This window comes from Plectropomus leopardus, chromosome 17, assembly GCF_026936395.1.
Source record: "Plectropomus leopardus strain MGB_pleo_1.0 chromosome 17, ASM2693639v1, whole genome shotgun sequence".
Taxonomy (NCBI): Eukaryota; Metazoa; Chordata; class Actinopteri; order Perciformes; family Serranidae; genus Plectropomus; species Plectropomus leopardus.
In genome coordinates this window covers 9,915,243-9,940,973 of record NC_142192.1, presented here as the reverse complement: position 1 = coordinate 9,940,973, position 25,731 = coordinate 9,915,243, and the positions used below count along the sequence as shown (strand labels likewise).

At 39.5% G+C, this 25,731-nt stretch overlaps 2 protein-coding genes and 1 non-coding gene across 5 annotated transcripts; all 3 read left to right on the top strand.

Moving 5' to 3' along the window:
• Positions 1-1,239: 1,239 nt before the first annotated feature.
• Positions 1,240-12,418, top strand: LOC121957392 (14-3-3 protein beta/alpha-A-like). 2 transcript variants are annotated; one of them, XM_042505951.2, is made up of 6 exons: positions 1,240-1,380; positions 3,578-3,888; positions 6,459-6,582; positions 9,480-9,643; positions 9,972-10,067; positions 10,885-12,418. In XM_042505951.2, exons 2-6 carry the CDS (start codon positions 3,592-3,594, stop codon positions 10,963-10,965), a joined length of 762 nt encoding a protein of 253 aa, XP_042361885.2. In that variant the 5' UTR covers positions 1,240-1,380; positions 3,578-3,591; the 3' UTR covers positions 10,966-12,418. The 2 variants fall into 2 exon arrangements, with proteins under 2 accessions (XP_042361885.2, XP_042361886.2); XM_042505952.2 differs by lacking the exon at positions 1,240-1,380 and adding an exon at positions 1,947-2,071.
• Positions 12,419-16,864: 4,446 nt separating this feature from the next.
• LOC121957630 (polyadenylate-binding protein 1A-like) lies at positions 16,865-25,465 on the top strand. 2 transcript variants are annotated; one of them, XM_042506319.2, is made up of 15 exons: positions 16,865-17,123; positions 17,361-17,594; positions 19,395-19,588; positions 20,501-20,616; positions 20,991-21,130; positions 21,268-21,362; positions 21,440-21,577; positions 21,943-22,038; positions 22,152-22,518; positions 23,400-23,510; positions 23,624-23,769; positions 23,885-23,969; positions 24,200-24,330; positions 24,797-24,896; positions 25,077-25,465. In XM_042506319.2, the coding sequence occupies exons 2-14, from the start codon at positions 17,402-17,404 to the stop codon at positions 24,887-24,889; spliced, it is 1,905 nt and encodes a 634-aa protein (XP_042362253.1). In that variant the 5' UTR covers positions 16,865-17,123; positions 17,361-17,401; the 3' UTR covers positions 24,890-24,896; positions 25,077-25,465. The 2 variants fall into 2 exon arrangements, with proteins under 2 accessions (XP_042362253.1, XP_042362254.1); XM_042506320.2 differs by having other exon boundaries at positions 16,865-17,594; positions 23,627-23,769.
• On the top strand, positions 21,698-21,834 carry LOC121958338 (small nucleolar RNA SNORA5). The gene has a single exon (XR_006106825.2). It is a non-coding gene; the product is annotated as a small nucleolar RNA SNORA5 (small nucleolar RNA).
• Positions 25,466-25,731: the final 266 nt, after the last annotated feature.

The window sequence follows — 25,731 nt, the reverse complement described above, 5'->3', positions numbered from 1 at the left end:
AGCAGAGAATAAAAAGGGCCACTGACACCAAGAAAGACAGACACAAATAGCCTATTCTAAATGTGTTGTTTACTTATTTTAGAACTTTAATAGGATTAGGTTGCTGATAATGGTTACCTCATATTTATATCATTACAAAAAGAATCAAGGAGTTTCTTTTTAAGATTTAATACAGGTGAAAGCCAATATCTGTGATTTCTTCCAAAACTTTTTTGTAACTGTGAAGGGGAAACGATTAAACATGTGTTTTTAGATTGCTGTCATGCTGCTTATTTTTTGGTTTGATTTTACAGAGGAGCCTTTTAAAACATTTTGAAAATGTTATTACTAATAGAGATTGATAGGCTATAATGCTTTAATTTTTCAAAATCTCTATTTCACTTATGATGAAAGCACATTTTATTTTAGCAAAATATTATATGCATAAAATAATTTGGCTTAAAAGACCCTCATTTTATATTTAAATATCATAGATTTAAAAAAATGTTTGACTGCTGTTGAAAACGTTAATTATAAACATTATATAAAATTATAAATTGACAAAAACTATTAGATTATTTAGACATTTCATTTTTATCCCAACTGTTTAGCACACCCTGAAGGATTTTGTTTTAGTTATTTTTCCTTCTTCTCTCTTTCTTTTTATTTTATTTATTTTTTTGTGCAATTGAATTCATTTTTACATTATTTTTATATTCTGATGTATATCTTATTAAACTTTTATTATGGAAATCTGGAATTTACATACTACATGTGTTTAATGTATTTAACCATGTTTGGGGGGAAAACAATTTGCTGGAAGAAGTTTGAGGAAAAAAGGCAACTTTTGGGGTTGGGGTTGCTGGTAATAACCTATTTGTTAAGATAACTTTTGAGGGGGGAAAAGAAACATAATGTTGCTAGGAATATATCTTAAGGTAACTTTTGAGGGAAAAAAACATTTTGCGATTACATATTATGGTTAATTTTGAGGAAAAGGGTAGGCATATCTTTTGGGAAAAAAAAGAAACACTACATTGCTGGTTATAGATGTTAAAGTTACTTTGTAGGGGAAAAAAGAAACATTACGTTTCTGGTGATATATGTTAAGGCATTTGAGCGGGAAAAAAGAAACACTGGGTGGCTGGCAATATATATTAACTTTTTAACTTAACTTTTGAGGAAAAGAAAGAAAGAAAAACGTGCACAGACCGAGTTTCCGTGGCTTTAAAATTTTGCCTCTAAATGTGGTTGCCCTAGCAACTCGAATCTGACGTCATCCGTCCCGGTGCGACCCTGCTGCCGTGTCTTTGATTGGAGGGAAACCCCGTGGATGAGCGGGAGAGATCATCAGCTGTGCGACCGGGAATCAGGAACAACATCGTCTAACGATTCTCACAGGTTGGTTCACATATATTTCCTTTTAACAATGGGTGATATTTTCGACGGAAAATCGTTACATTTGCTCCGCGTACTGTGGGGACTCTGTTAATCCTGCATGAATCGTCGCTACTGGTGTCTGTAAGAGGAAACCAGTGATGCGCCGCTGCTCAGTCATTGTTCGGCGTTGACTAAATGGAAAGCGTTACTGCACCCTAACCCGTCTGTTTCTTTTACATGCTGTGTTTAGGTTGCTGCTTTCGGTTGTATCGTGTTATCTTTCGTAAATGAAGCGACGTTATGTCTCATGATTAATGCTCGACAGCTATGGGTTGTTTTCCGGGAAGCGAAAAGGGCGTTCACTTCGGACTGAACTAAGCTAGGCTCCTTTCATTCCTGTTAAACTAAGTCGGTGACAAAATTGTCGGGTCTAGCATGTCTATCTGTGGCGTTATTGAGCATTTCTTCCCGCACTAAACACTGGCATTATTTTAAAAAATCATATAAAAATTGTACTTTTTTGGCGGTATGAACAGTATGAGCTCGGTGTGCAGGTGTGTGACGAGAAACTGGGTGGCCGACATTCCTCTGAAGGGTGCAGGTGTCTGCGTGCATGCAAATATGCAAATGTGACTCAAGGATCGTGAGATATTTTTCTAACTGCTGATCTCATATCCTCTCTGCTTCTTTGTGTGCTATTTCAAGGCAGCTGGTAAGCAATAACCTCCAAATAATCGTTCATGCAATGCAACAGTCCTGCAGTTATCATGAGGTGAAACAAGGAAAGGAAAAAAAATGTCTTAGCCAGGAAGTAGCCCACTTCTGGAAAAAAAAAGGCTGAATTTAGTATCATATGATCAGAACAAGACTAATATTAACCATATTTGATAGGTATCTGTACAGTACAACTCGTCTGCATTATTTTACATGTTGACTTTTAATTGTGGTAGATTCTCTGTCCTGCATTTAACCTCAAATAGAGCCTTGTTTTTTCAATAATGTTAAATGTGTCTAAAATTATTAGGCGAATCAAGTGAATGATTAGCAGAAAATGCGTGTAATTTGACAAGATGTTAATCATTTCTGTCACTTATCAGGCGAAAATGCTGATAATGTTACAGGAATGTGAGTACTTCCTGCTTTTTCTGTCATGCATGATAGTTCATAGAGTTGTTGGGGTTTTAGACTGTTGCCTGGAAAACCTGCAATTTGATGATGTCAGTTTGCGCACTAAGAAGTTGTGATGAAAATTTCACCCTATTTTCTAACATTTTGTAGACGAGTCAAGTAATCGAGAAATAATCTGCTGACTAACTAATGAAATTTTTAATAAACATCTAGAATAGGCCACCATGAGCTTTGGGAAATTGTGACTTCTATTTTCAGTATTTCATAACACCATGTTTTATAGCCTATTTCACATTAAACAGCCCAAATGATCAATTAAAAAAAACTAATACAGATAAGTGGTTTTATTTATTTATTTATTGTAAAAACAAAAAAAGCTACTAAAGAAAATGGTCATTTGTTTTTTGTCAATTGTATTTTGCATATTTCTATTTTAAAGTCTTTCTAATGGGAAATCTCTGTATACAAAGCCACTTTCTCAAAGCCTATTTCCCATGACTTGGCTGCCAAGTCAGTGTAGTCCCTAATATAAATCAAGTCTGTGCCAGTCTGAGTGCAGATGAGTCAAGCTGGTTGAAATCCAAAAACTACTTAGGTGTACCCACACCCCAAGACACACTTAACATTGGAAAAGAAAATCCAAGCATTTCTAAAGTGACACACAGATAGGGTAATGGCAGAAATAACGTTAAACTTAATGTAATGCAAGTGATACTGACCAAAGTACCAAATGTTTTGCACAACATTTGTCCACATTTTCCAACTGTATTAGAAAGTAGTCAAAGTATTCCTTCCCCGTCGACTGATTGCTGTTACTCACATCTTCGAATGTACGTTTACAACATGCATACCAGAAACCAGCTTTTTCTTAAATCAGGTTTTGCAGGAAACACAACATGTTTGCATGCACTGTTGTCCTCCCTCATGCACATTAACTGATCAAATCCCCCCACCCCACCCTCCTCACCATGTCGCCCCTTTCTTGTCCCTGCCCTCCCCCAACACTCTCTCCTCTGTCTTCCTAATCCGTCTCCTGTCCCCTTTGTTTTGTCCTTCCCGACCCCCCTCTCCTCTGTCCTTCCTTCCTCAGCCCACGCAGGAGCCATGACTGACAGGGCTGACCTGGTACAGAAGGCCAAACTGGCCGAGCAGGCTGAGCGCTATGATGACATGGCCGCAGCCATGAAAGACGTGACACAGGGGTCCCCCGAACTCAGCAACGAGGAGCGCAACCTGCTCTCTGTTGCCTACAAGAATGTGGTGGGGGCTAGGAGGTCTTCCTGGAGGGTGATATCCTCCCAATTGTGTAAGATTAGAGACAACGAAGTTATGGCCAAACTGACCAAGGAGTACTTAGAGGTTATCGAAGAGGAGCTGAAAAAAATCTGCAATGAAGTACTGGTAAGAAGCAGAAATGGCCGTTTCAGACCAAAAAGTTGTGGGGTCTCCTTGAGATGCCCACTGGGGAGCACCTCAGAGAACTACAGAAGTGACATACTGTATGCTGGCCAGCACTTACTATAGTCAAGTCAAACTTTATTCTTGGAGCACATTTAAAAACACCCGCAGTTGACCCAAATAGCCACACAACGACAAAAACAGGAGAGACCAATAAATATATTAGAGAACAACCTGCAGCACAACAGAAGACAAAGTCAGGGTGTTGAGCTCGAATCATTCGTACATCAACGAGAGGAGGTGGGTCTTCAGCAGTGGCTAAAGGTTTCTATAGTTGGAGCAGTTCTTATTTGAATAGGTATACTGTTACAGAGTATAGGGGTAGCCACCGCAGAGGCCACTGTTTTTGTGTCCACTTCTGGGAACATCCAGGAGCATTTGATCGGTCGACCTCAGTGCTCTAGCTGAAATATGAATATACAGTAGTTAGGTGGCCCAACCCAACAGTCTGTTTCATTTTTGTGGAGATTATGAAAGTTTACATTTAGTATAAATAGCAATAGGTTTAGCAACACCACTGTGGCCATGACAAGTCAAAATAGCTTTGTATTTCCATCATCACATACATGTTCAGTTAATCCTGGGGTTCAGTTTCACAGGAGCTAAAAAAAAGTTGATGATGATCGTTCCTCGTTCTAACGGTTCAAACAAGATCAAGATTACTGAATGGGAAGACAACGAAAAATTTTGGTGGCTTAGAGTAGACAGCTGTTTTCTGGCGAGAACTGGAAGCATTAGAACTGAAATAATCTGTGGCTAAGGAGGGACAGAAGGTGCCGGAAGGAAGCAAGTACTCAAAGGAAGTTGACAGCTGTGTACATTGATATATAAGGAAACCAAGAAGTGATTACTGTTTTATGCTACTTTAAAAGATATTTTTTAATGTATTTTGTTGTTATATCTGGCACAACCTGCATTTAGTCCCTGACTGCAGTGCTTCGGGCCTGGCCAGGGCGGGGTTGTTTGAAGAAAGCTTGATGTGTTGTGGCCAGTCAGCACTAGCAGCCACTTTGACCCAGTCGCTAATCAAGATGCTAAAACTGAAAACTGAAGCATTTTTCCCATAGATCCTCCTGCAGATTTAACCTCTGACCTCTAGTGTGACAATCAGTATTGTGACTCTGACATTGCTTGTAAAGAAAATTGATGACTTGTTATAAGTAGAACACAGATAAAAAAATGCTCCCATTTTTTTATGTGGGTAACTAGTCGGGCTGGGTTGGGCTCAGGCCCAGTATTTAATGTGATGATTTTGGACAGACTTCAAGTCACATGGGTCAGTTTGTGCTGTAAATTTTTCGGTCCGTTGAGAAGAGCCATCAGGCCAGTGATGCTGTTTTAGCAGCGTAAAGAAATTGTCTTGTATGTTTTTGCATAATCTGATCACAAAGGCTCAGTCACCACTGTTTTTGTGTTCACTTCTGGGAACATCCAGGAGTATTTGATCGGTCAACCTCAGTGCTCTAGCTGAAATATGAATATACAGTAGTTAGGTGGCAATACAATAGGCTGGTGCCAGACCATGCAAAACCTTAAAAAACAAGCAGTAAAATCATAATGAATCCAAAAACATGCAAGAAGTCAGTGGAAGGAGCCCAATATGGTTGTTATGTGCTCCATGTGAATGCAGTGGGAAAAGAAGTGCTAATGTAACATTGTAAGCGAACAAGAGTGAATCTAGAGTTGGCTTTTACTGTCACTTTAGCTGGTGAAACTGTTTACAAAGAGTAACCAAGACCTCCTGCACAGTATGCCTTTTACACTGTTTTCAGAATCTTAACCTCAGAGCAGGGACATCAACGATTAACTACTGAGAATATTTTTGACCAGTTTTACATCTGTGTCTATCGATTCATTTTGCTCTTCAGTTTACTGCTTTTCACACCACCTGCGTGTGGTAGGAGCTAGCTACCTAGTGGCCCTGCTCATTCGCCGATTACAGCTAGTAATCCTGTAATCTAAAATTGCTTTAGAAACACGTTGCTGGCCAGTTGTCTGTTAGCAAAGCCAACAGAAAAAAGGCAAAAGGCAAGAGATTTATATTTTAAAAAAATCAACATTTCACCATCTCTAGATGGATAGCACTGTGAAATGCAGTGGTAAAGCTTACTGAGTCAGTGGACTAAAAGAAAAGGCCTCCTGCATTTCACATCTTTCTTAAAATGAACTGCTTAATGGGTGACGGCCCATCAAAAGCAAAATTAACTGAAACTGACATCCCTACCTTAAAGAATCGACATAAACGAGGTGATAATCGCAAACATGTCTCACAGTAATGCAATGAAAGACTTGACTGACAGAGATGAAGGAAAGCAGGAAATAAGCAGACTGCAACAAGGATGTCCTTAAAAGCAAATATGCTGACTGTTGTGTCAAAAGGTTTCAGTTACACACACCTCTCCAAATACCATTGTCAACAGTGAGTTAACTCATGAAATAACTTGAACTGCTAGTGCAGTTTTGTGTAGAGTTCCACACATTTCAGTGCTAATGTTGCACACTTTGACTTGCAGGAGCTGCTTGAACGCTTTCTGATCCCGGAAGCTAAACTTGCAGACAGCAAAGTCTTCTACCTGAAGATGAAGGGGGACTACTATCGCTACCTGGCTGAGGTGGCTGACGGAGAGGAAAAAAAGCGTACGTAAAGGAGACATTGAGCCTCATGCAACAACAGTCTCTAATGTCAATGCCAGATGTACCAAATATTAACTGTCCAAATCTGCTTTTAATCAGGTGTGCCACATTATAAATCCCACTTGATTATAATTAACCTATTAGCATAGGTAAACATCCCTAAACACTACATAAGGACAGGCGTGCAAAGACTCTGGAACATGACCAAGAATTCGAGAGGTGCCTCCAAAAAAGGTGTAGAAAGAACCTCAGCAGTCGTAACATTACCATTTGGGGAAAATCACAGTTTTGAGTCCAAAATAGGTCACTCATGTGATTCGTGTAGATCCAATGGTTTTTTAAGAGGGAAAACAACATCATGTGGTGAATCAGATCGATTAGGTCAAGCTGCTGAAATAAGCCTAAGTAGCCCACTGAATGGAAAAGTATTCCCTGTGCAAAAAATGTTCTCTCTCTGTGTTCTTATTATATTTGATCTTTGATTAATATAACTGCTCCATTAATATCTACGTTGCATTTTACTGCTAATTTTCACTCCTTTCATATACCGCCAAGTCGTTTAATCTACAGCAGTGCATTGTATGTTAGAAGATCATCATATGTTTGTAGCGTAGCTGTCCTGTGAGAACCACATATCTTTAAAAAGCCTCAAAAACAGCTCTGTTTTCAGCTTTGTGACGATGCATTTTCCAGCTGATCCGACAGGGCTTTTAAGAGTATATTTAGCTTAAGCAGGAGAATTTTCTCAACTTCAACACATCTGGTGATACATGTTTTTCACTGGACAGTAACTAAGTACAGTGAGCAAATTTACATAGTTACATTCCTCCACTGGGTGGGCCACGTGCAAAATAACTGATCCCGATCAATTAAAAAATGTGTTGATCAGACCCGATATCGATCCATCCAATTGAGACATCCCTAATTTAGACCAATGATCAGCGATGAGACGAAAGCATTTTAGAAGGTTGCAGAGAAAAGTTGCAGTAGTGTGAACAGACTGATATTAGATTAGGTAAATCAGCCACCCGAGGGTGGTTTGTTACTTCAATTTTGCAGTTTTGTGATCCATAGTTTTCAATAGTTCTCAGCTCGAGCCAGCTGATGGTGTCAACCGCAACTCAGCTGGTCAAATCAGCGGCTAGTTTGAGAGCGTAAAGCACGTCACTTGTTTCAGCAACCAACCAGCTTGTAGTGAAGTCCTCTGGTCGAGTCAAAATGACCACAGACTGCGTTGTTGCTTATTGTGGCAGGTGCTCCATCCCTACCAAGCCCTCATGGTGTGCCGGTGTCGGATGGTGGATTACTGCTGCTGAGCGCAGTGTGTGCACATGCCTCACACCCATTGTCATTAAATGATTGATTGGCACTGTATTGGTGTGGTAAATTTGTATTATAAATACAGTCCATCTGATACTTATTTAGTTTTTGTTGTTTTATCATACTACAAATGCAACTGTAGCGAGTATCTCACTATCACTATCCTAATTCATATTGTAAGAAGCTACAAATTATATTCAGCTGCGAAGTAGGCCTGAAAAGCCAGGAACCAGAATGGATGTATACAGAGGTATAATCTCATCTAATTGCATTTGTGTGAACCAATAGGTTTTTGGAACGTTGCAGACTGATGCATTTCAAACAGTTGCATGTTTCAACTCATATCATAGCGACTCTCTGGTCTGAACTGGGCTTCAAATTTCCTCAAATTTGTAATGAAGTACAGAACATGACAGTGTTACATTGAACCACTGGTCATCAGACGGACACATAGTAACTGAAATGACAGAAATTGGGATTAGTGGAACAAATATAGAAGTACATAATTCAACACTTGTAATTACTTTAAAACATAAATCCGAGTTAGATTATATGAAATACATAGAATTTTTTTGCTCCCGACCACTCATTAAAATTTTCTCTTACGTAAAAGAGTGAAAAAAAAAAACGAGTGAATCCCAGAAATCAGTGGGTACTGACAAAATAAGAGTAAATCCTGGATACAAACAAAAAGTAAGAGAAAATTTGACATACATCACTATTAGCCTCCCTCATGCAACTGCTCGATAGAATCACACACCACAGAGAGAGATTGCACTCAGGGTTTATGATAGGCACACAAAGACGCTTTAAATACATGAAAAAGTGGTGCCACCATCTGCTAAAAACACTGCTGTGTGATGCACCTCTTGTTTCTATGATGATAGGCTGTTGCTTTTCTGTTAGCTGAATATGTTCTTAGTAATGGTCCATAAAAGTCCTCTTTAAGATGAGGTGACCAGGCTTGCTTCAGGCATTGTTTGTGGCAAAAATTCTAACAGCCTCCCCTGTCCTTGACCTACAACCATAAGCCAAAGTGCAGCTGAGGGCTGCTGATGGGTTGTCAAGGCAACAAGAGCAGCACCAGGGTGTTGGCTGTTACTGGTTGCTAGGAGGCATATTTAGAGTTTCTTTGATTTTTTTTTTTTTTTTGTTCCCCATTTTCTTCTCATTTTCAGATTGTGTTTTGGGTCACTCAGTGGATTTCAGCATTGAATTAATGATCACATCAAAATTAGTGCAATCGTTTTCATGTCCATGGTAAATCAGCCAGTCGAGGGTGGTTTGTTTCTTCTCTTTGGCAGTTTTGTGATCCATAGTTTTTCATAGTTTTCGGCTGTTAATGATAAACACAGAAGGCCATGCACACAAGACATTTTGTCTCCTAAAATGCATCATTATCAAAGGCTTTACCCTGACAAGTAAACTTGAAACACGCAAGGAACACGCACCATCATGCACAGATGGTGCACAGTGGTGTGTGCTGTAATCCAGAGCAGTCAAAAAGTAATGGGACTAAGAAACCTTTTTTCCCCATTTGAAAAATCTGATTCCTGAGTGTTCTATCTTTCTATGTGCAGAGGTCGTTGAGAAGTCACGAATAGCTTACGATGAAGCCATGGAAACCGCCAAGGATAATATGGATGCTACACATCCCATCCGCCTTGGCCTCGCCTTGAACTTCTCTGTCTTCTACTACGAGATCGCCTGCTCACCTGACTGTGCCTGCAAACTGGCCAAGAGCGTAAGAACTCTCCTCTTTTCACATTGGTGTTTGTGTTTGATTTTATTTCCATTTTTTATGTCATCTAACACAAGACATTTTGTCTGTTTCATTTGACTAGTTCTGTATACTGTGGTTGTTATCGGTGTTGTAACTTTAACCTTGAAAACTGTGTTAAGCACGGCACAAATGTACCCTTTTATGCCAAACCATATTAAAGGCTGTTCACTGCTGTGTTTTTTATTCAAATCATTCATTTTTGCCCTGCCAGTATTTATTTCAATCTGCCACTTGTTGGTGAGATTACAATCACTTTTGGAAGCGCTGATGGCTGTTTCTGTTCCCGCAGGCTTTTGATGATGCCATTGCCAAGCTGGACAACCTCAACAGTGACTCCTACAAAGACAGCACCTTGATCATGCAGCTGCTCCGTGACAATCTGACTGTGAGTGTCTCGTCGTCATCTCCCTGCTGACTTTCTGTAGACCCCTTATCCCTATAATCAGGGTTCCTACTACAGTCTGACTGAGACATCCGTCTGCTGATTTCACCGGCTGATTTTGGCCCATCACATACATTTCAGTGTCAACTCATATGTTGTCCACTATGCTTGATCTGAAAAGATTTTTTTTAATAGAACATAATGCAGAAAAGATACTTAAGTCAATAATAATTACTGAATTCCCAAATAAGCTTACCGTTTCAGTGCACTTATGTCATTTTTGATAATAAAGTTAGTTGTCAAGCTGTAAAATATCCTCCCTCCATCATTTTTTTATAATAATATGATTACCAAATCTGATGGATAATTGAAATGCATGATTGCATATTTATATATCTGAATTTTTTACTCAAAAATATTGGTATCGGCATTGGCCCCAAAAATCAAGTATCGGTTGGGCTCTAGTTCCTACACAGTATTGAAAAGTGTGGAGTCTGATTTTAATGATTTCCAAGTGTGGATTAAAATGGATAAAAGAAAAGAGTGCTTCCAGACACTACTAAGTTCTCTTAAATATGAAAGTCAGAATTTCTAAAAAAAAAAAAAAAAAAAAAAGAAAATTAATGATACTATTTGAGAATAGCCTCTCATTTCCAAGGTATTTCTGAGCATGTTTCGTAGTAAAATAGCGGTTTAAAAGCAAAGAGTGCTCTGTCTGATGTGGGCAGGCCTCAACAAAAAAGGCAGTGCTTGTCAAACGCACTCTGTCTGATCAGGGCCTTAGCATGCACTAATCCCAGCATCCTTTGCTCTGTTGCAGCTGTGGACATCAGACGTCCAGGGTGACTGCGATGGAGAAGGAGAGGAGACGGAGAGCCAGCAGGTAGTTCAGCAGAAGTGAACTTCAGAGAAAAGAAAATCAAGAAAAACACACATTTTTTACCTCTCACCAGCCTAAGTTGTGTATGTGGTTGTGTGTGCACATACATGCATGGATATGTATGTTTACACTCCACTCACAATGTGTAAAGTACAGTATGTTTGTGCAGATACATTAAAGTGTGTGCTATTTGTATGAGCACCTCCACAGAGAAAAGAATGGTATACATTTGTTTTTGTTTCTTTCTGAACATTACTCATTGTTTCAGTGGATGTTTATTTTGTTTTTGTGTTTGTTTGTTTTTTCTTTGTCCATGTTTCAGTCCATCCATGGAATCCCTCCTTTCCATCCAAATCAGCCCCGTGCTCTCTAACCTTTTTCACTGTAGCAAACTGCTGCTGTCGCAGGAAAACAAACAAAAAACCTCTAAGTGTAATTTTGATAATTTGTATGTTTTTACTTGAACTCAGCATTTACAATCTTTGTGACACTTGGATCTACAAAATCCTTGTTAGCACGTAAACTGTAAAAGAAAAGAAAAGAAAAAAATTGGTCTGACTTGACTAAATTTAAGTTCTTGTCTGGCGATAGCAGTGGTCATATCTCTGGCAGAATTTGCCTTGTTAAAGATCTGTTACTGTTTTGCTTGTATCCATCCCGCCCTGTCAGTGTCCAGTGTAGCAGGTCGTGTTTTTATGGATGGTACATGTGTCGCCGCTCAGTGGGTTCTATGTGCATTCGGGCGAAGGGAAGGCTTTTTTCAGTGTGAATGGCCACTTGCGAAAAACTGTAGTTGAACTTTGGTTCATGGTTTTCTTGAGAGGATTACATTCCATTTTACTGACATCTTTTCACTCTCTGTGAAATGCGTAGACTATAGTTTTTTGCAATTTTCCACAACACATGACAAGGTATAGACGGCCTGAGACAAAGTGAACAACTTGACAAAATGGCTCAATACTGTAACTTTTGATATTTTATCTTTTCAGCAGTGCAGAGGATACTTTTGCCATGTGCTTTTATGTGGCTTTCTACTCTTTTTCTATACAGGTGTTTTGTATTTTCTTTGTTTTCTTTGTGTGTATTTTATTCCCTTTGACTCTTGATTTGACTCCTGGAATGTATGTGGTTCTCAGTAGTATGGTGTGAGGGTTAGCCGTGCTTCGAAACTGGCAGGTTTTGTTTAGGACTTAGCTTGAACCAGGTGGTTCACAGTAACATTTACCTTCCTTGAACATACATATTGAAAAGACAAACTAAAACAATGAAAAATATAAACTGACTATTAAAGTAACTTGGTAGAAAGCTGTGTTCTGACCATTTAGTAGTCATAAAGTAATGCCAGTTTCTCTTAATTACAGTTGTTTTGGTTTTAAAATGATGGGATGCAGGATTCTGAATTGGGAAGTCACACTCTGAATATGTTATTTGGTTATGTGCTTTCATGTAAGTGGGATTAAAACATTAATATCAAGTGTGCTGTACTCAGTGTGTTTGACTGCTATCTGTACACAACATTTTACAATATACATTCATGCATATGTGAAGGTGTGTTGAGCCATTGTTGGTTCATCTGCTCAGTCTGCTACAATTTACAATTCAGTCTGCCACAATTTACATTTTTTCTGACATTAAAAGAAAAGATAATGGAGCGAAGTGACAAAAGCATCTATAATCACTTCATAATGTAAGACAGATGGTTCATTGATTTCTCAGATATTTCCCGTGTAGCAATGAAAAATCAAAAATAATAAAAGAGCTAATAAAAGAACATTTTCCAGGTCTGGAAAAATATTTGAATTAGTAAAAAATAAATAAAAGTTTTGGTAAAATCGTGGAATTTTGTTGCATGTAATGAAATTGTCAGAGTAATTTTCCGTGGACAAACCTCCACAAAATGTATCGTAACGGGAAAATTATTTTCTGTAGCTTTCTATGTAAAGTGGCTCTAATATGAATTGATGTCGATTTTGTTTACCATCACGTATGTTTCTTCATCTTCTCCCCGCATTTCATCACCCCCCAACACGAATGCCAGCAGAATGAAATAATGTTTGAATAGAGTTTGAATCTGATGTTTGAAAAATGCCAGGCAAGTGGGCCATTTTTTTTTTAAAGGGTCATTGAAAAGTTTTGAAATGTCCAGGAAAATATGTTGCAACCCTGAATCTTTCTTACCTTCTTCCTGGGGCTTTTGCGACAACATTGACAAACACATAAAATTAAACAATCATTACCTATTGCCTGAATTTTGTTTGTCTTTACATAAATAAACATTTCCACCATAGATTGGTGCATAAAACCTCATCACAATACAGGAAATTACGTTTGATGCTCAAAATTTCCTGCGGAAAGATCCCCAGCTCAATATGTGACCCAAACAATGTTGATATGAAACCTTTGTCCCTTTCTAACCTGTATTTTAAGACGCCCAGTGATGTCACAGTTTACACTTCTGGTTAAGGAAAACCTGCTATTTTTTTTTTTTTTTTAATTTCAGCTGAGGAGCAATTTTTCGGGGCTCAGGACCAATTTGTTATCAAAATGCTCCAAATAGTTTAGAACTGGGCGCTGGAAACCAAATGGAGCCTGTTCAATGTTGGTGATAAGGGAGAAACAGTGATCTGAGCATGTGTCCATACTAAATCATCACATTCAGGTCAAGTGGCTGCTAGTGTTGTCTGCCAGTCTAGATTTAAATTTTCAAATTAACACTTGTATGTGAAACATAGCTTTGATTTCTAACATTAGAAATTAACATACAGTTTGACGTATGTTAATACAGGGTTCCCACTGTCACAGAAAACTCATGGAATTTCACAAACACATTTTCCAGGCCTGGAAAAGTCATTGCATCAGTAAAAAAAAAAAAAAATCTGGAAAAATTCTTCCATGATTTTTCCAGATTTTTTTAAAATAATCTTTCACATCATCTCATTTAACGGCAAGTTTATATTCTGTAGCTGTCAATGTATCAAAGCACTAATATGTGTCAGTGTGTGTTTTCTTCATTTTTTCCCGTGTGAGCCGTCTCGCCCTTTGTGTTTGCCAGCTCGCTGAAACTGTGTTTGAATAGAGTTTGAATGTGATGTGTGGCAGGCAAGTGGGGCATGAATTTCTTTTTTTATTATGGATTATGGAAGTTTGGAAATTTTGTTCCTAAAAATGTGTAGGAACCCTGATTGAAGCACGAGGCCCCTAATACCCTCATGGCTTGTTTACATCAGTTAAAGCAAAAACTCAATGTTAGACCACATTTTCAGAGTAAGTTACAATTGATTACAGCTTTGACTGATGGCAAGTATGTTGGGCCAAATACTCTGATCATTCTTAACAACTACTTGGGCCTAAACACGCTTTTAGCAGTTGAAGAGACACTCGCTGTAATGCTGAGAGACCAGTGAGATGAACGAATGCTGTAGAATACTTAATAAGAATCTGTTTTCATTACCTTTTTAGATCTGATCTTTGAAAGAGCATAGTTCAAGATGCAAAATCTCAACTGTCAGAAGTGAAGCACTTTGGAGGAGTCTGGTTTGATTTTAGATGAATGCAAGCTTCTTACTGACAACACTGCCCTCTGCAGATGGAAATGGCTCAGAGGGGCCATGTTGTGATGCATGTAATTAGCAGAAAATGTGTTCATTTAAAACTGGGCTGACTGATTTTGGGTTTTTTTTTAATAATCTCACAAACCTAGAAGTGATTTTTCCAACCTTACTGAAACAAAATTGGACTGAAAACCAAGTCTAATTTTGAGGGTGTGGAATCCATTTCAGCACTCGGGGTTTTGGGAGTCTATTACCAGGAAATTTTGAGCATCAAACACTGAATCTTCTGCATTCTTGTGAATTTTTATTAACTTATTTGTGCCTTTTTTGGCTTCAAATAATGACTTTAATTTTGTCAATATTAAAGTCCTTTTCTACTTTCATGTTTTTATTTTTTGGGGGGAGGGGGTTACTTGTTTTAATTACTAAAGGGGACATGTCCCCACATAAAATCAGTGCCTATGTCTAACTCGGTGGTTCCAAACTGATGAGTTGTGGTGCAAAAGTGGGTTGTGGATCCATGCCGAATGGACTGCAAGTGAATTGTGATCATGTGAAGTCTGTGAAAGACACACTTTATTTTCAACAGGGAATTTTCGGCAGAGCTTTTATTTTGAAGTGCCATTTGTGTTTATCCTAATGTGTGGACCTCAAACAAATGACTAAGGAGAAATCTGGACCCTGTGACTGCACCAGTTGGGACCCACTGGATGAAGTCACATGACAGATGACAACATGACAAGTCTTTTGATTTGATTTTTGCTTCAATGTCAAACTATTATCTTTGCCTTTAGCTGTAAACCTCAATATTTATAAGCTGTGGTGTAAACGGCGTATACCCACCTTTTTCTCTCGCTGTTTACTGTATAGCCACCTATCAGGAATATACTGTATAGGGGAGAATACCCACTTTCTCCTTGGTAACCTACCCATCTAGGTTTGTAGGACACCCAGAATATCAACTACTGCTACACCACTGTTTATAATCAATTGTAAGCCTATCACATAATACATTATCAAGGGGTCAGTCGTCAATCAGTGGGTGTCATTTAGTGACATTTGCTTTGATCAATGGCCTGAAAAGACAAAGACAAATCTTGTGAAGTGACTGATGTGGCTCTGTCTTTTATTTTCATTCTGATGGCAGCTGACACGCCTGTGACGGTTACACCACAGCATTTCCTGTATGACTTCTGAGCACACTTCTGAAAGGGACTGTTGATCATTATGAGAACGAAAGTGGTGGTGCAAAACAGGGAAGGCACTTCAGATATTTTTTTAAGTACTGGGAAGGAAGTTGTGTTTTTTGATTTCGCTTAGAGAAGAGACATTCAACTCTAACCTTTTGAAACCATGATGGTCATCACTTTTCTTGTATTCAAGTATTAAAACCTTTGCATCCTGAGCAAATTAGTTTGATTTCTTTCAAAACATGAGAGGAAAAAGGCAAAGAACAACTTTCAGTAGATTTAGAAAATTATTATCATAATTATGTTTTTTTTTTAAAAATTATTTTACTGGATTAATGTAGATTTTAATCTTTTTTCTTTTTTTTTTAAATTTTAATTCATCTTTTCATTACATGTTTGTTTTGTTTTTCTGTAGTTGTTTGTTGTTTTTTTTTGTATGTTTCTTTCTGTGCTAATTTTCAGATAATTTTCTTGTACTTGTAACTAATTTCTTGCCAATTTCTTGGCCATATCTTCTAAAGTTGCTCGTTGCCTTTTTCCCCCTGCCATTGAAAAAGTTAAGCTAATTTTCCAGGTTTCAAAGGGTTAAATTGATGTATTTCCTATCCATTTAAAATACCCTCAGAACCCCAGAAACCTACAAGAGACAAAAACCTCCAAAATCACACTATTTATCTTAGCCAGAAAATGTAAAATATGGTTATTATTTGTGGAGATAACTTAAGTACAGTCCCTAAAAGGATAAATAAAAAATGTAAAGGATTTGTATATGATGCATTCCTGCATATCACATTTACTAAATGTCCATACACACGTATCAAATGAGGAATGCGAGGCGTTAAGTTGTAGTAAACTTAACGCCTTAAGCATGACATGCCCAGCTGGACTGGCAATGAAGCAGCAGCGCTGGCTGTGTGGATATATAACAGCCTATCCACTGCAGAGAATTTCACTTCGTACCCATAGAGCGCCACTCAAATATTCACTATTGTGGTCAACACAAAAAGTCAATTTCAGCCTTCGACAATGCGTATGACATGATTTCATCATCATGCGTACAGTTGTGGTCAACGCCCCTTTGTTGACTTTTTTTCAACTATACTGGAAGATGATTGGTCCGTTTCGGTGACGCGCCCACTAGTATATATAGACAACTTCCCCATACCTTCCTCCCCCTCAACCCCGGCTGCCAGTGCTGTGTGAGTGCGTGTGTGCTCCTGAGCTCGCTCGGCACACATTCTATAAAAAAATAAAAATACAAAAAAAATTCAAAATATAAAAAAGACTTAAAAAATCGTTTTTTTCTTTTTGTAACAACGGTGAAGCTGGAGTAGACATTCGAGGACTTGGACGTATAAGAAGGGGCTGCCTAACGTTTAAATCGCACGACAATTTTTCCCCCCCAGTCGACGTGTTACTGGTTCAGAAGCGAGGCTAAGTAATTTGCTTTTATCATTGTGTCAAATTTGACAGTTTTATTGACATTAAAAGTCGACACTGTGCCATTTAACTTATTCATTATTTTAAAAAAATTACTCCGAAACCCTCCAACTGACAAGCCAACGGTTGTTAACGTTTCCCATCAGCATTCTGCCCCGAATTGACGTTACGCTAGCGACCGTTAGAGAACCAAGCATTGGTACTGTCGCCGAAAACTTTTTTCCGTTAAAACCAGGTTTCGTCCGAGTACTTTGCTAACCTCCGCGGCCAACGACAATGAACCCCAGTGCTCCCAGTTACCCCATGGCCTCCCTGTACGTCGGGGATCTGCATCAAGATGTGACCGAGGCCATGCTGTACGAGAAATTCAGCCCAGCCGGAGCTATCCTGTCGATCCGGGTCTGTAGGGACATGATCACCCGGCGTTCTCTCGGATACGCCTATGTCAACTTCCAACAGCCAGCGGACGGTGAGTGATTTATGTAAAACACAGACTTAAATGCGTAAAATGAACGTTTGAGTAAAAATGACAGGCGCTGACAAGTGAAAGCTAGCCCCTTTCCACTACACGTGACTGCGGCCGACATGTTGTCGGTAGGGTCTCTCCTCAGTTGAACCTCCCAGCAGTGGCGTAGCAAAAAAGCACCACGTCCGCCCTGCCCTGCCCTGCCCACCCCGGCCATGTAGCAGTGGACTGCTAGCTAGTTGCCAGCTGGATACTCAATGTCTCTTTATCTCTGTTCTGTCAGGACAACACCCCAACTGTTTCAGCCTAAAGTGCTAACACAACCATTTCATTTAACCCCCACAGCAGGCATGCCAGTCAGCTTTATTGTTAAATAAACATTTATTTGTATCTGTATGGAGAAAATATATAAATCAATTCCTTAAAAAATGTCATGTCACTCCTGTATACTCTAAAAGCCAAATACCTACTTTTCACCAAACATCTGTTTTCCATTGATAAGAGCGTAGGGTCTGCATTTGCCTTCTGGACTTCTCGGGTGTGTCTCTGTGTTTTAATTGAGATACTATATCCTGTAGATGCTTTTGCACTATTCAGCTCTTAATATATTAGGAGTGGGCCATGCACATCAAATCCTCTGTCATGGTGTGTGTCATTTTATGAGTCATCAATGTATTATGCTATATAGTATTTTTTTTTCTTAAAAAAGAAAATAGCCATGTATGATCAGGTTCTTTTTAGTGTTTGGTTCATGTTTTTGAGCATGTAAATGCCATATTCCCTTTGTGAGAAACCCAAATATGCAAGCTGGAGTACTCCGAATGAAGCCCAGATGTATACGGGGAAAATGAATATCCCCATTTCTCTGTGCTCATGTAAACACCATATCCTGAATATGGTTATAACAAGGATAAGTCTCATAAATGGGTCATTCATGTCCATGTTGTTTTTCTTGAGTGTTATTTGTGTTTTTACTGAGATATTTCTTGTAGAGGCTTTTGCACTAATTACATGATTTTAATTATCTGCACAGAGGCATCATGGCATAATATCATAGCTGTAATAATTAGTCAAGTAGTTGGTAAGTTGATAAATGTAAGTTGATTTAATGGTTTTAGACAATTTCTAAATTAAGAAGCAAAAAAGTGACCAAATGTGAGTATTTTTTGGTATTCCTAATCTTAGATAGATAGTGATAGTGATTTGTGTTTTCTTGAATCAAAAGAAACATGAATATAACAACTTGTGCATTTAGTTATGTCAAACATACTACAAAAAACATCAGCTAATGAATGGTATTATGATAAGATTAATCTGTAATGAACATTATGATTAAATGCAGCCCTAAATAGTACAGCTAAAGTGAGATTGACCCCATTTATCTGAACTACAAACTGCCCTTACTTTTTAGTTATTTAGATGAATTAAACTTTTTAAAGTTTGTATTGGTCTGAACTGGCAGATATTGCAAATGCAGCTGTGCTAACATATTTGTGACTAGAAAGGCACTGTCTGAAACTCTAGACCAGTGGAAGTAGATAAATGCAGCAACGCCCACCATCAAGCTGCCTTGGAGCAAAGAACTAAAAGAAAGTAAATGTAAATTTAGCACCATGACAGATTGGCGCTAAAACCGTGGGCCATCCTTTTCTTTTAGATATAGTATAGGGAGAAACTTGATTGATTTTACACAGTGTCCTTAAAACTCCTTAGAAGCTCCTTCAAGAATATCACATCCATCCCTTGAAGATTTACCGAATAATACTAAATAATCTAACCCTCGCTTCGTATTCCTTCCCTCAGCCGAGCGTGCACTGGACACAATGAACTTTGATGTGATCAAGGGGCGGCCTGTGCGCATCATGTGGTCGCAGCGTGATCCCTCACTGAGGAAGAGCGGCGTGGGAAACATCTTCATCAAGAATCTTGACAAGTCCATCGACAACAAGGCTCTATACGACACCTTCTCTGCCTTTGGCAACATCCTTTCATGCAAGGTAAAAGACTAACGGCCGACTCCCTTTCTTGTATTTAACCTGAAAAGGGGGGATGGTCAAACGTCATTGTTATGGTTTAGCATTGTGAGTGCAGGCATCATTTGCATGTGTGTGATTGTAAATGTCCTAGAGTTATTTGCACTACAGAAATGTGAAAAACCTCCTCCCGAACTGTTAGTTTCTGTTGTCTTGTGTGCTTAAAGCAACAGTTGGTAAATGGTATGTAAAAAAATGTTTTTAACGTTCTGGAAAAACTGTCACTCTATCCGCAGAGTATTATATGAGACAGATAGCCAGTGAAAAAAGTAATATCCTCCTCGTATTGTCACCAGTTGGTTTTGCTAAAATCTCCAGCGGCTCACGGAAAACAACCAGTGAAAGCCCAGGAGTCTGTGAATGCAGCTATTAATCACGTAAATCATTGCTAATGTGCAGTCAAACTACCAAACTTGGCAATAGGAATCAAGATTCTCTCACTGCATTGCCTTTTTCTTGCTTCAAAGGTTTACAGAAACATAAAGCTGTAAAATAAAAGTTTGTGACCTGGCTGACATGTTGAAAACAGTCTAACAAAGCACCAAGCAGCGCACACCAGCCCAACCAGCTTTAAACCAGTGCACTTTTATGTCAGTTTTATAGTAGAAATATCTTTATATCTCATTTCCCAGAGCAGCTTTGCAAGAAATGATTTTCATGAGAAGTAATAGAGAGGAAGAGGTAGAGAGATAGGGTTTTAACAGTTACACAGTTGGATAAAATTTTGTTTCTCAATACAAGGAAAATCACAATAGAAGGTCTGCTTCAGAGAGGAGTCTATTATCTCAGGTGTGATCCAACAGATGACTCAGGTTGATATGCTGCATGTGTGTGTGCGTGTGTGCTCAAAAGCAGCATGTGTTTTCTTTCTCCAAGGTGGTTTGTGACGAGAATGGCTCTAAAGGCTACGGCTTTGTGCATTTTGAGACTCAGGAGGCAGCCGAACGAGCCATTGAGAAAATGAATGGCATGCTGCTCAATGACCGAAAAGTGTAAGTGAATGTTTTAACTAGTTTAACTGTGGTGCATAATAATGTGTGAAATAGGGACAAAAAACACTCAATTAATACAATTAATACTGCACTTGTGTGATTGAAGGTTACACAATTATGCCTGAGCGCTTTGAGCAGGCTCAGTTGATTTTTTTTTTTTTTGCAAAGATAAGTGAATAAATAGATTTGAAGCAAATGAGGACAGTCCAATTATGTGCATACCTTGCATAATCGGGCAGTGTGTTAATATTAGAATAAGCTCATATAGTTTACGAAGCACACACAAACGGGCTTCACAGTTGTGCTGGGCAGAATGTTTTATTTCTTTAATAATGTGTATTAAAAAATGTTGCTAAATTTTCCTTTCAATGCAGATTCGTAGGTCGCTTCAAATCTCGCAAAGAGCGCGAGGCTGAGCTGGGTGCCCGAGCCAAAGAGTTTACAAATGTCTACGTTAAAAACTTCGGTGAAGACATGGATGATGAGAAGCTGAGGGAAGTCTTCAGTAAATATGGTGAGTCAGGATGTCTGTTTTTCAAACAGCTTTTTTAAAATAACATGTCTGCCTCTGCTAAAACAGTGTTTTGATCCTCTGTGGTAAAATACTGTGAGGTAAAAATTAGTCGCTGAAGATAATCTCTCTGTTTGTAGGAAACGCCATGAGCATCCGCGTCATGACAGATGACAACGGAAAGTCTCGAGGCTTCGGATTTGTCAGCTTTGAGAGGCACGAGGACGCCCAGAAGGTAAGAGTTGGACCGACTACCTGGAACTGTCCACTGTGTCCCGCCCCTGAGCTGACTCAGTTTCGTGTTTGCTATAGGCAGTGGATGAGATGAACGGGAAGGAGTTCAACGGCAAGCTCATCTACGTTGGCCGCGCCCAGAAGAAGGTGGAGCGACAGACAGAGCTCAAGCGCAAGTTTGAGCAGATGAAGCAAGACCGCATGACCCGCTACCAGGTCTGTTTCCTTTTTCAAGTTCACAAGAAGTTAGTGCACCAGTGTTACGTGTTCACAGTTTGACAGCTGCTTTCAGTCAATCCCTTCTGTCATATCGTCTGCTCAAGCATTATTAAAGACTGCAGCTTTGTCAAATTCAGTGCTCCCTCCTTAATAGGTTGCACTGGCCAAAATGGCTGCAACAGTGATTCTGTAATTCATGGGCCCCACATTTCATCACTGTGAATTCTGGGGATGAATATGTATTACAGACAAAAACACTTCATAAACAGTAAAGGGACATTTTTCAGTTCATTGGCATTAGATTATCACTGGCTTACATACAATGTTTTCAAAAGTTAAAACTGCTTTCGTTGTATTTTCAGGGTGTCAACTTGTACGTGAAGAACCTTGATGATGGAATTGATGATGAACGTCTGCGAAAGGAGTTCACACCATTCGGCACCATAACCAGCGCCAAGGTAGGACCTCAGCTGTTTCCTTATCTCCTGTCATGAATGAAGAGCTAAGACTCTGCTTTCATTTACTGGTGTCCAGATTCATTCACGACTTTCTTTGACTCTCTTGCTCTCAGGTCATGATGGAGGGCGGGCGCAGCAAAGGTTTCGGCTTTGTCTGCTTCTCCTCCCCAGAGGAGGCCACTAAAGCGGTGACGGAAATGAATGGACGCATTGTAGCCACCAAGCCGTTGTATGTGGCCCTGGCCCAGCGGAAAGAGGAACGTCAAGCCCACCTGACCAACCAGTACATGCAGCGCATGGCTAGTGTGCGTGCAGTGCCAAACCCAGTCATCAATCCCTACCAACCAGCCCCGCCCTCGGGCTACTTCATGGCAGCCATACCTCAGGCCCAGAACCGTGCTGCTTACTACCCTGCTGCCGGGCAGATGGCCCAGCTCCGCCCGAGCCCACGCTGGGCCACCCAAGGTGTCCGGCCACAACGTGAGTGTCTCGCCCCTTTTAAGCTGCTCTTCAGTAACTGAGTATATTACGTGTAAATTTAAAAAAACAGGGTTCCCACGGTCACGGAAGCTTCACAATCACATTTTCAAGGCTTGGAAATGTGAAGGCATTAGTAAAATCATTGAGAGTTTTGTAAAAGTTACTGATTTATAAACCCTTTAAAACCAAAGCAAATTTGCTTCACAAATGGGAAGAAGGCAGTGAACAGATTATAAGAAGAAATGACCCAAAAATAGCAAGAAATTAGTAAAAAGGACAAGAAAATCCCCTGAAAATTATAAAAATGGAATGACAAAAATAATGAAATGATAATTCTGTAACATATTTTTTAATGTATAAACTTTAAAGAATTATGATTATACATATATTTTTCTCAACATTCTCCCTGGCGTTTTAAAATGTTCTAAATCTACTAATTTCTTGCAATTTACGGAACATTTCTTGCGAAGTTGCTCATTGCCTTTTTCTCATGTTTTTGAAAGAAGTTAAACCATTTTGCTTAGCGCTCAAAACACTTGTGAAAGGCATCCGAATGATAACGAAAATCAATGTTGAGTTTTCAAAGGGTTAAAAATTGAAGGTTTTGGAAAAGTCATGGAATTTTGGTTTGTGTAATGAAAGAAATTGCTGCGCTAATCTTCCATGTAAATGTAACATCATTGAAATATTTCCTGAAGCTGTCGATGTTAAAGTAGCTGTGATTATGTCTGAATCTGATTGTCTGACAAATGTCGAGCAGGTGGGGCAGGAAAAAATGATTATCAATCCTTGAAAAGTCATGGAAAAGTTTAGAAATGTTAGCCATGAAAAGCACATATGTTGTTCCTATACATTAATCCACTGTTCTTGTGTCTTCATAGACTTCCAGAACATGCCCGGTGCTATGCGTCCCTCAGCACCACGCCCTCAGACCTTCGGTGCCATGCGACCGGCCTCTCAAGTCCCCCGCATGATGTCCGCCCAGCGTGTCGGTCAGTCACCTAAACTTAGTGAATCTTACTGCCCATCAAACACAGTTCAATTCCATAGCTGCTACCTGTGTCTTTGCTTATGTCTCTGTTGTCCTGTCTGCTCCTCTTTTCAGCAGCTCAGACCATGGGCCCCCGAGCAGCCACCGCAGCCGCCGCAGCCGCCAATCCCGTGCGTGGAGTCCCTCAGTACAAATATGCCGCAGGAGTCCGCAATCCCCAGCAGCACATGCCTGCTCAGCAGCAAGTCAACATGCAGCAGGTAGGAATGCACATTTCTATTCAGTTAGAGGTTTCAGGGAACGGGGACGAAAAAGTTTGGACTTTCATTCAAAATCTTCTGTCTTGCCTCTAATTCCGCGCTTCCGTCCCCTCAGCCTGCTGTTCATGTTCAGGGACAGGAGCCTCTGACGGCCTCCATGCTGGCCGCTGCTCCGCCACAGGAACAGAAGCAGATGCTGGGTAAGTGTCAGAAACAGCTCATGACCAATTACCACGTTAGCTGGACGTTACACTGAACCCAAAATGAACTATCTATCCCTCGCAAAGAAAACTACCCCCACTGCAGCTTCTGTGCTGTGTATCATATACTATATAACCCTTTTTTTTTTTCATGGTATTATCTCAGTAACTGCCCTCGGCAAGTGACAATTACATTCTGTCTTAAATCCTCTTGTCTGTCACTCCTCTAGGTGAGCGTCTGTTTCCACTGATCCAAGGCATGCACCTAAGCCTGGCAGGGAAAATCACTGGCATGTTGCTGGAAATTGACAACTCGGAGCTGCTCCACATGCTGGAGTCCCCTGAGTCTCTTCGCTCAAAGGTAGGAACTCAAGTTCATTAATATTAACAACATCCCCAAGAGTTCACCAGGACTTACTATTAAAAAAGGCAGGTAAGGGCAGGGATTATTTTCTTCTCTTGATATGAAGGTTCCACCCAATGATGACTTTAAGTGTAAGTATGCATCTTCAGTAGTATGCAGGCACTGTAGAAATGCCTGCCAGTCCCTCCAGGATCTTGCGGGATGTTTTTGAGTTTGTTGCGGTCTGAAATGCCTGAGTTCGTATTAGCTTTTTTAAGAAGTTGTGATGCAAATTGCAGATTTTTTTTTTTAAATAACCGTTTGAATTCATTCATTTCCTGAATTTACATGAGTTGTTGCGATCATAACATTGTGAAACCTGGAGGGACTGAGTTTTAGGATACAGGAAAGGCGGATCAGAGCACTTTAGCAATCTCACCACAGTGTTGTGGTGTTGCTAACGTTCAGCAACTTCATCTTACAGGTGGATGAGGCGGTGGCTGTGCTTCAGGCCCACCAGGCAAAGGAGGCGGCCCAGAAGACTGTGACAAACTCAGCTGGTGTTCCGAGTGTCTGAATCTAAGGTAGGACTAATTTACTAGAGCTGAGGACAGAGTTAACAGGATATTATGGCTTCTCATAATGACACTGTCACATACTTGTTAATCCTACTAGCTGTGTATTTAACAGTGGGTTAACTATCCCCTTCACAAACATTTACAGTAGTAATGAGTATCACCAAATTTATTTTTGTGTTTTCACAGGAGTGGGGAACCTCGAGACTAGCTTCACCGATGGACAAAAGAATTTAACAGTGAAAAAATTGAAAATACACAAAACAAAGTAAAAAGAAGTCAAATGATAATTAAAAAAATACCAATGGTAACAAGTCTCCAGCCAGGCCTATGATGAACAGAAACACCAGGCCTGGTTTGCTGAGTTAAAAGAGAAAATACACAAAAAAAGAGAAAAAGTTAAAATACAAAATGACCCTGCTTGAGGGGTTTTAGAGTTAGAGTTCTGTGACAAAATACAATTAAAAGCATTCCTTTCCGCCATTTTATCCCTTTTAAATGTTTGAATGTTTGGGCTGTAGAAGCCTGTTCTTGTGAAATTGACCTTTGCTTGCTTGAATAAAACTTATAAAAAATAATCAGTATGTGTCTGTTTTTGGCCATTTCAAAATAATTAAACAGTACAGTGGTTAAAATAACCACTGATCATCGCTGCCCCCCCAATTTTTTATGTGTGCTAGATGGGGCTACTAAAAGTCTTGTGGGGTACTGATAGACTTTGATTACTTATTTTTTTACTTGATGTCACTATTATCTGATGTGCCTAGTCTTAACATTTTGAGTTCCTGTTGTAATGTGGTTTGTACCTGTATGCAGAGATGTTGAGTCATTGTTCTTTAACCCT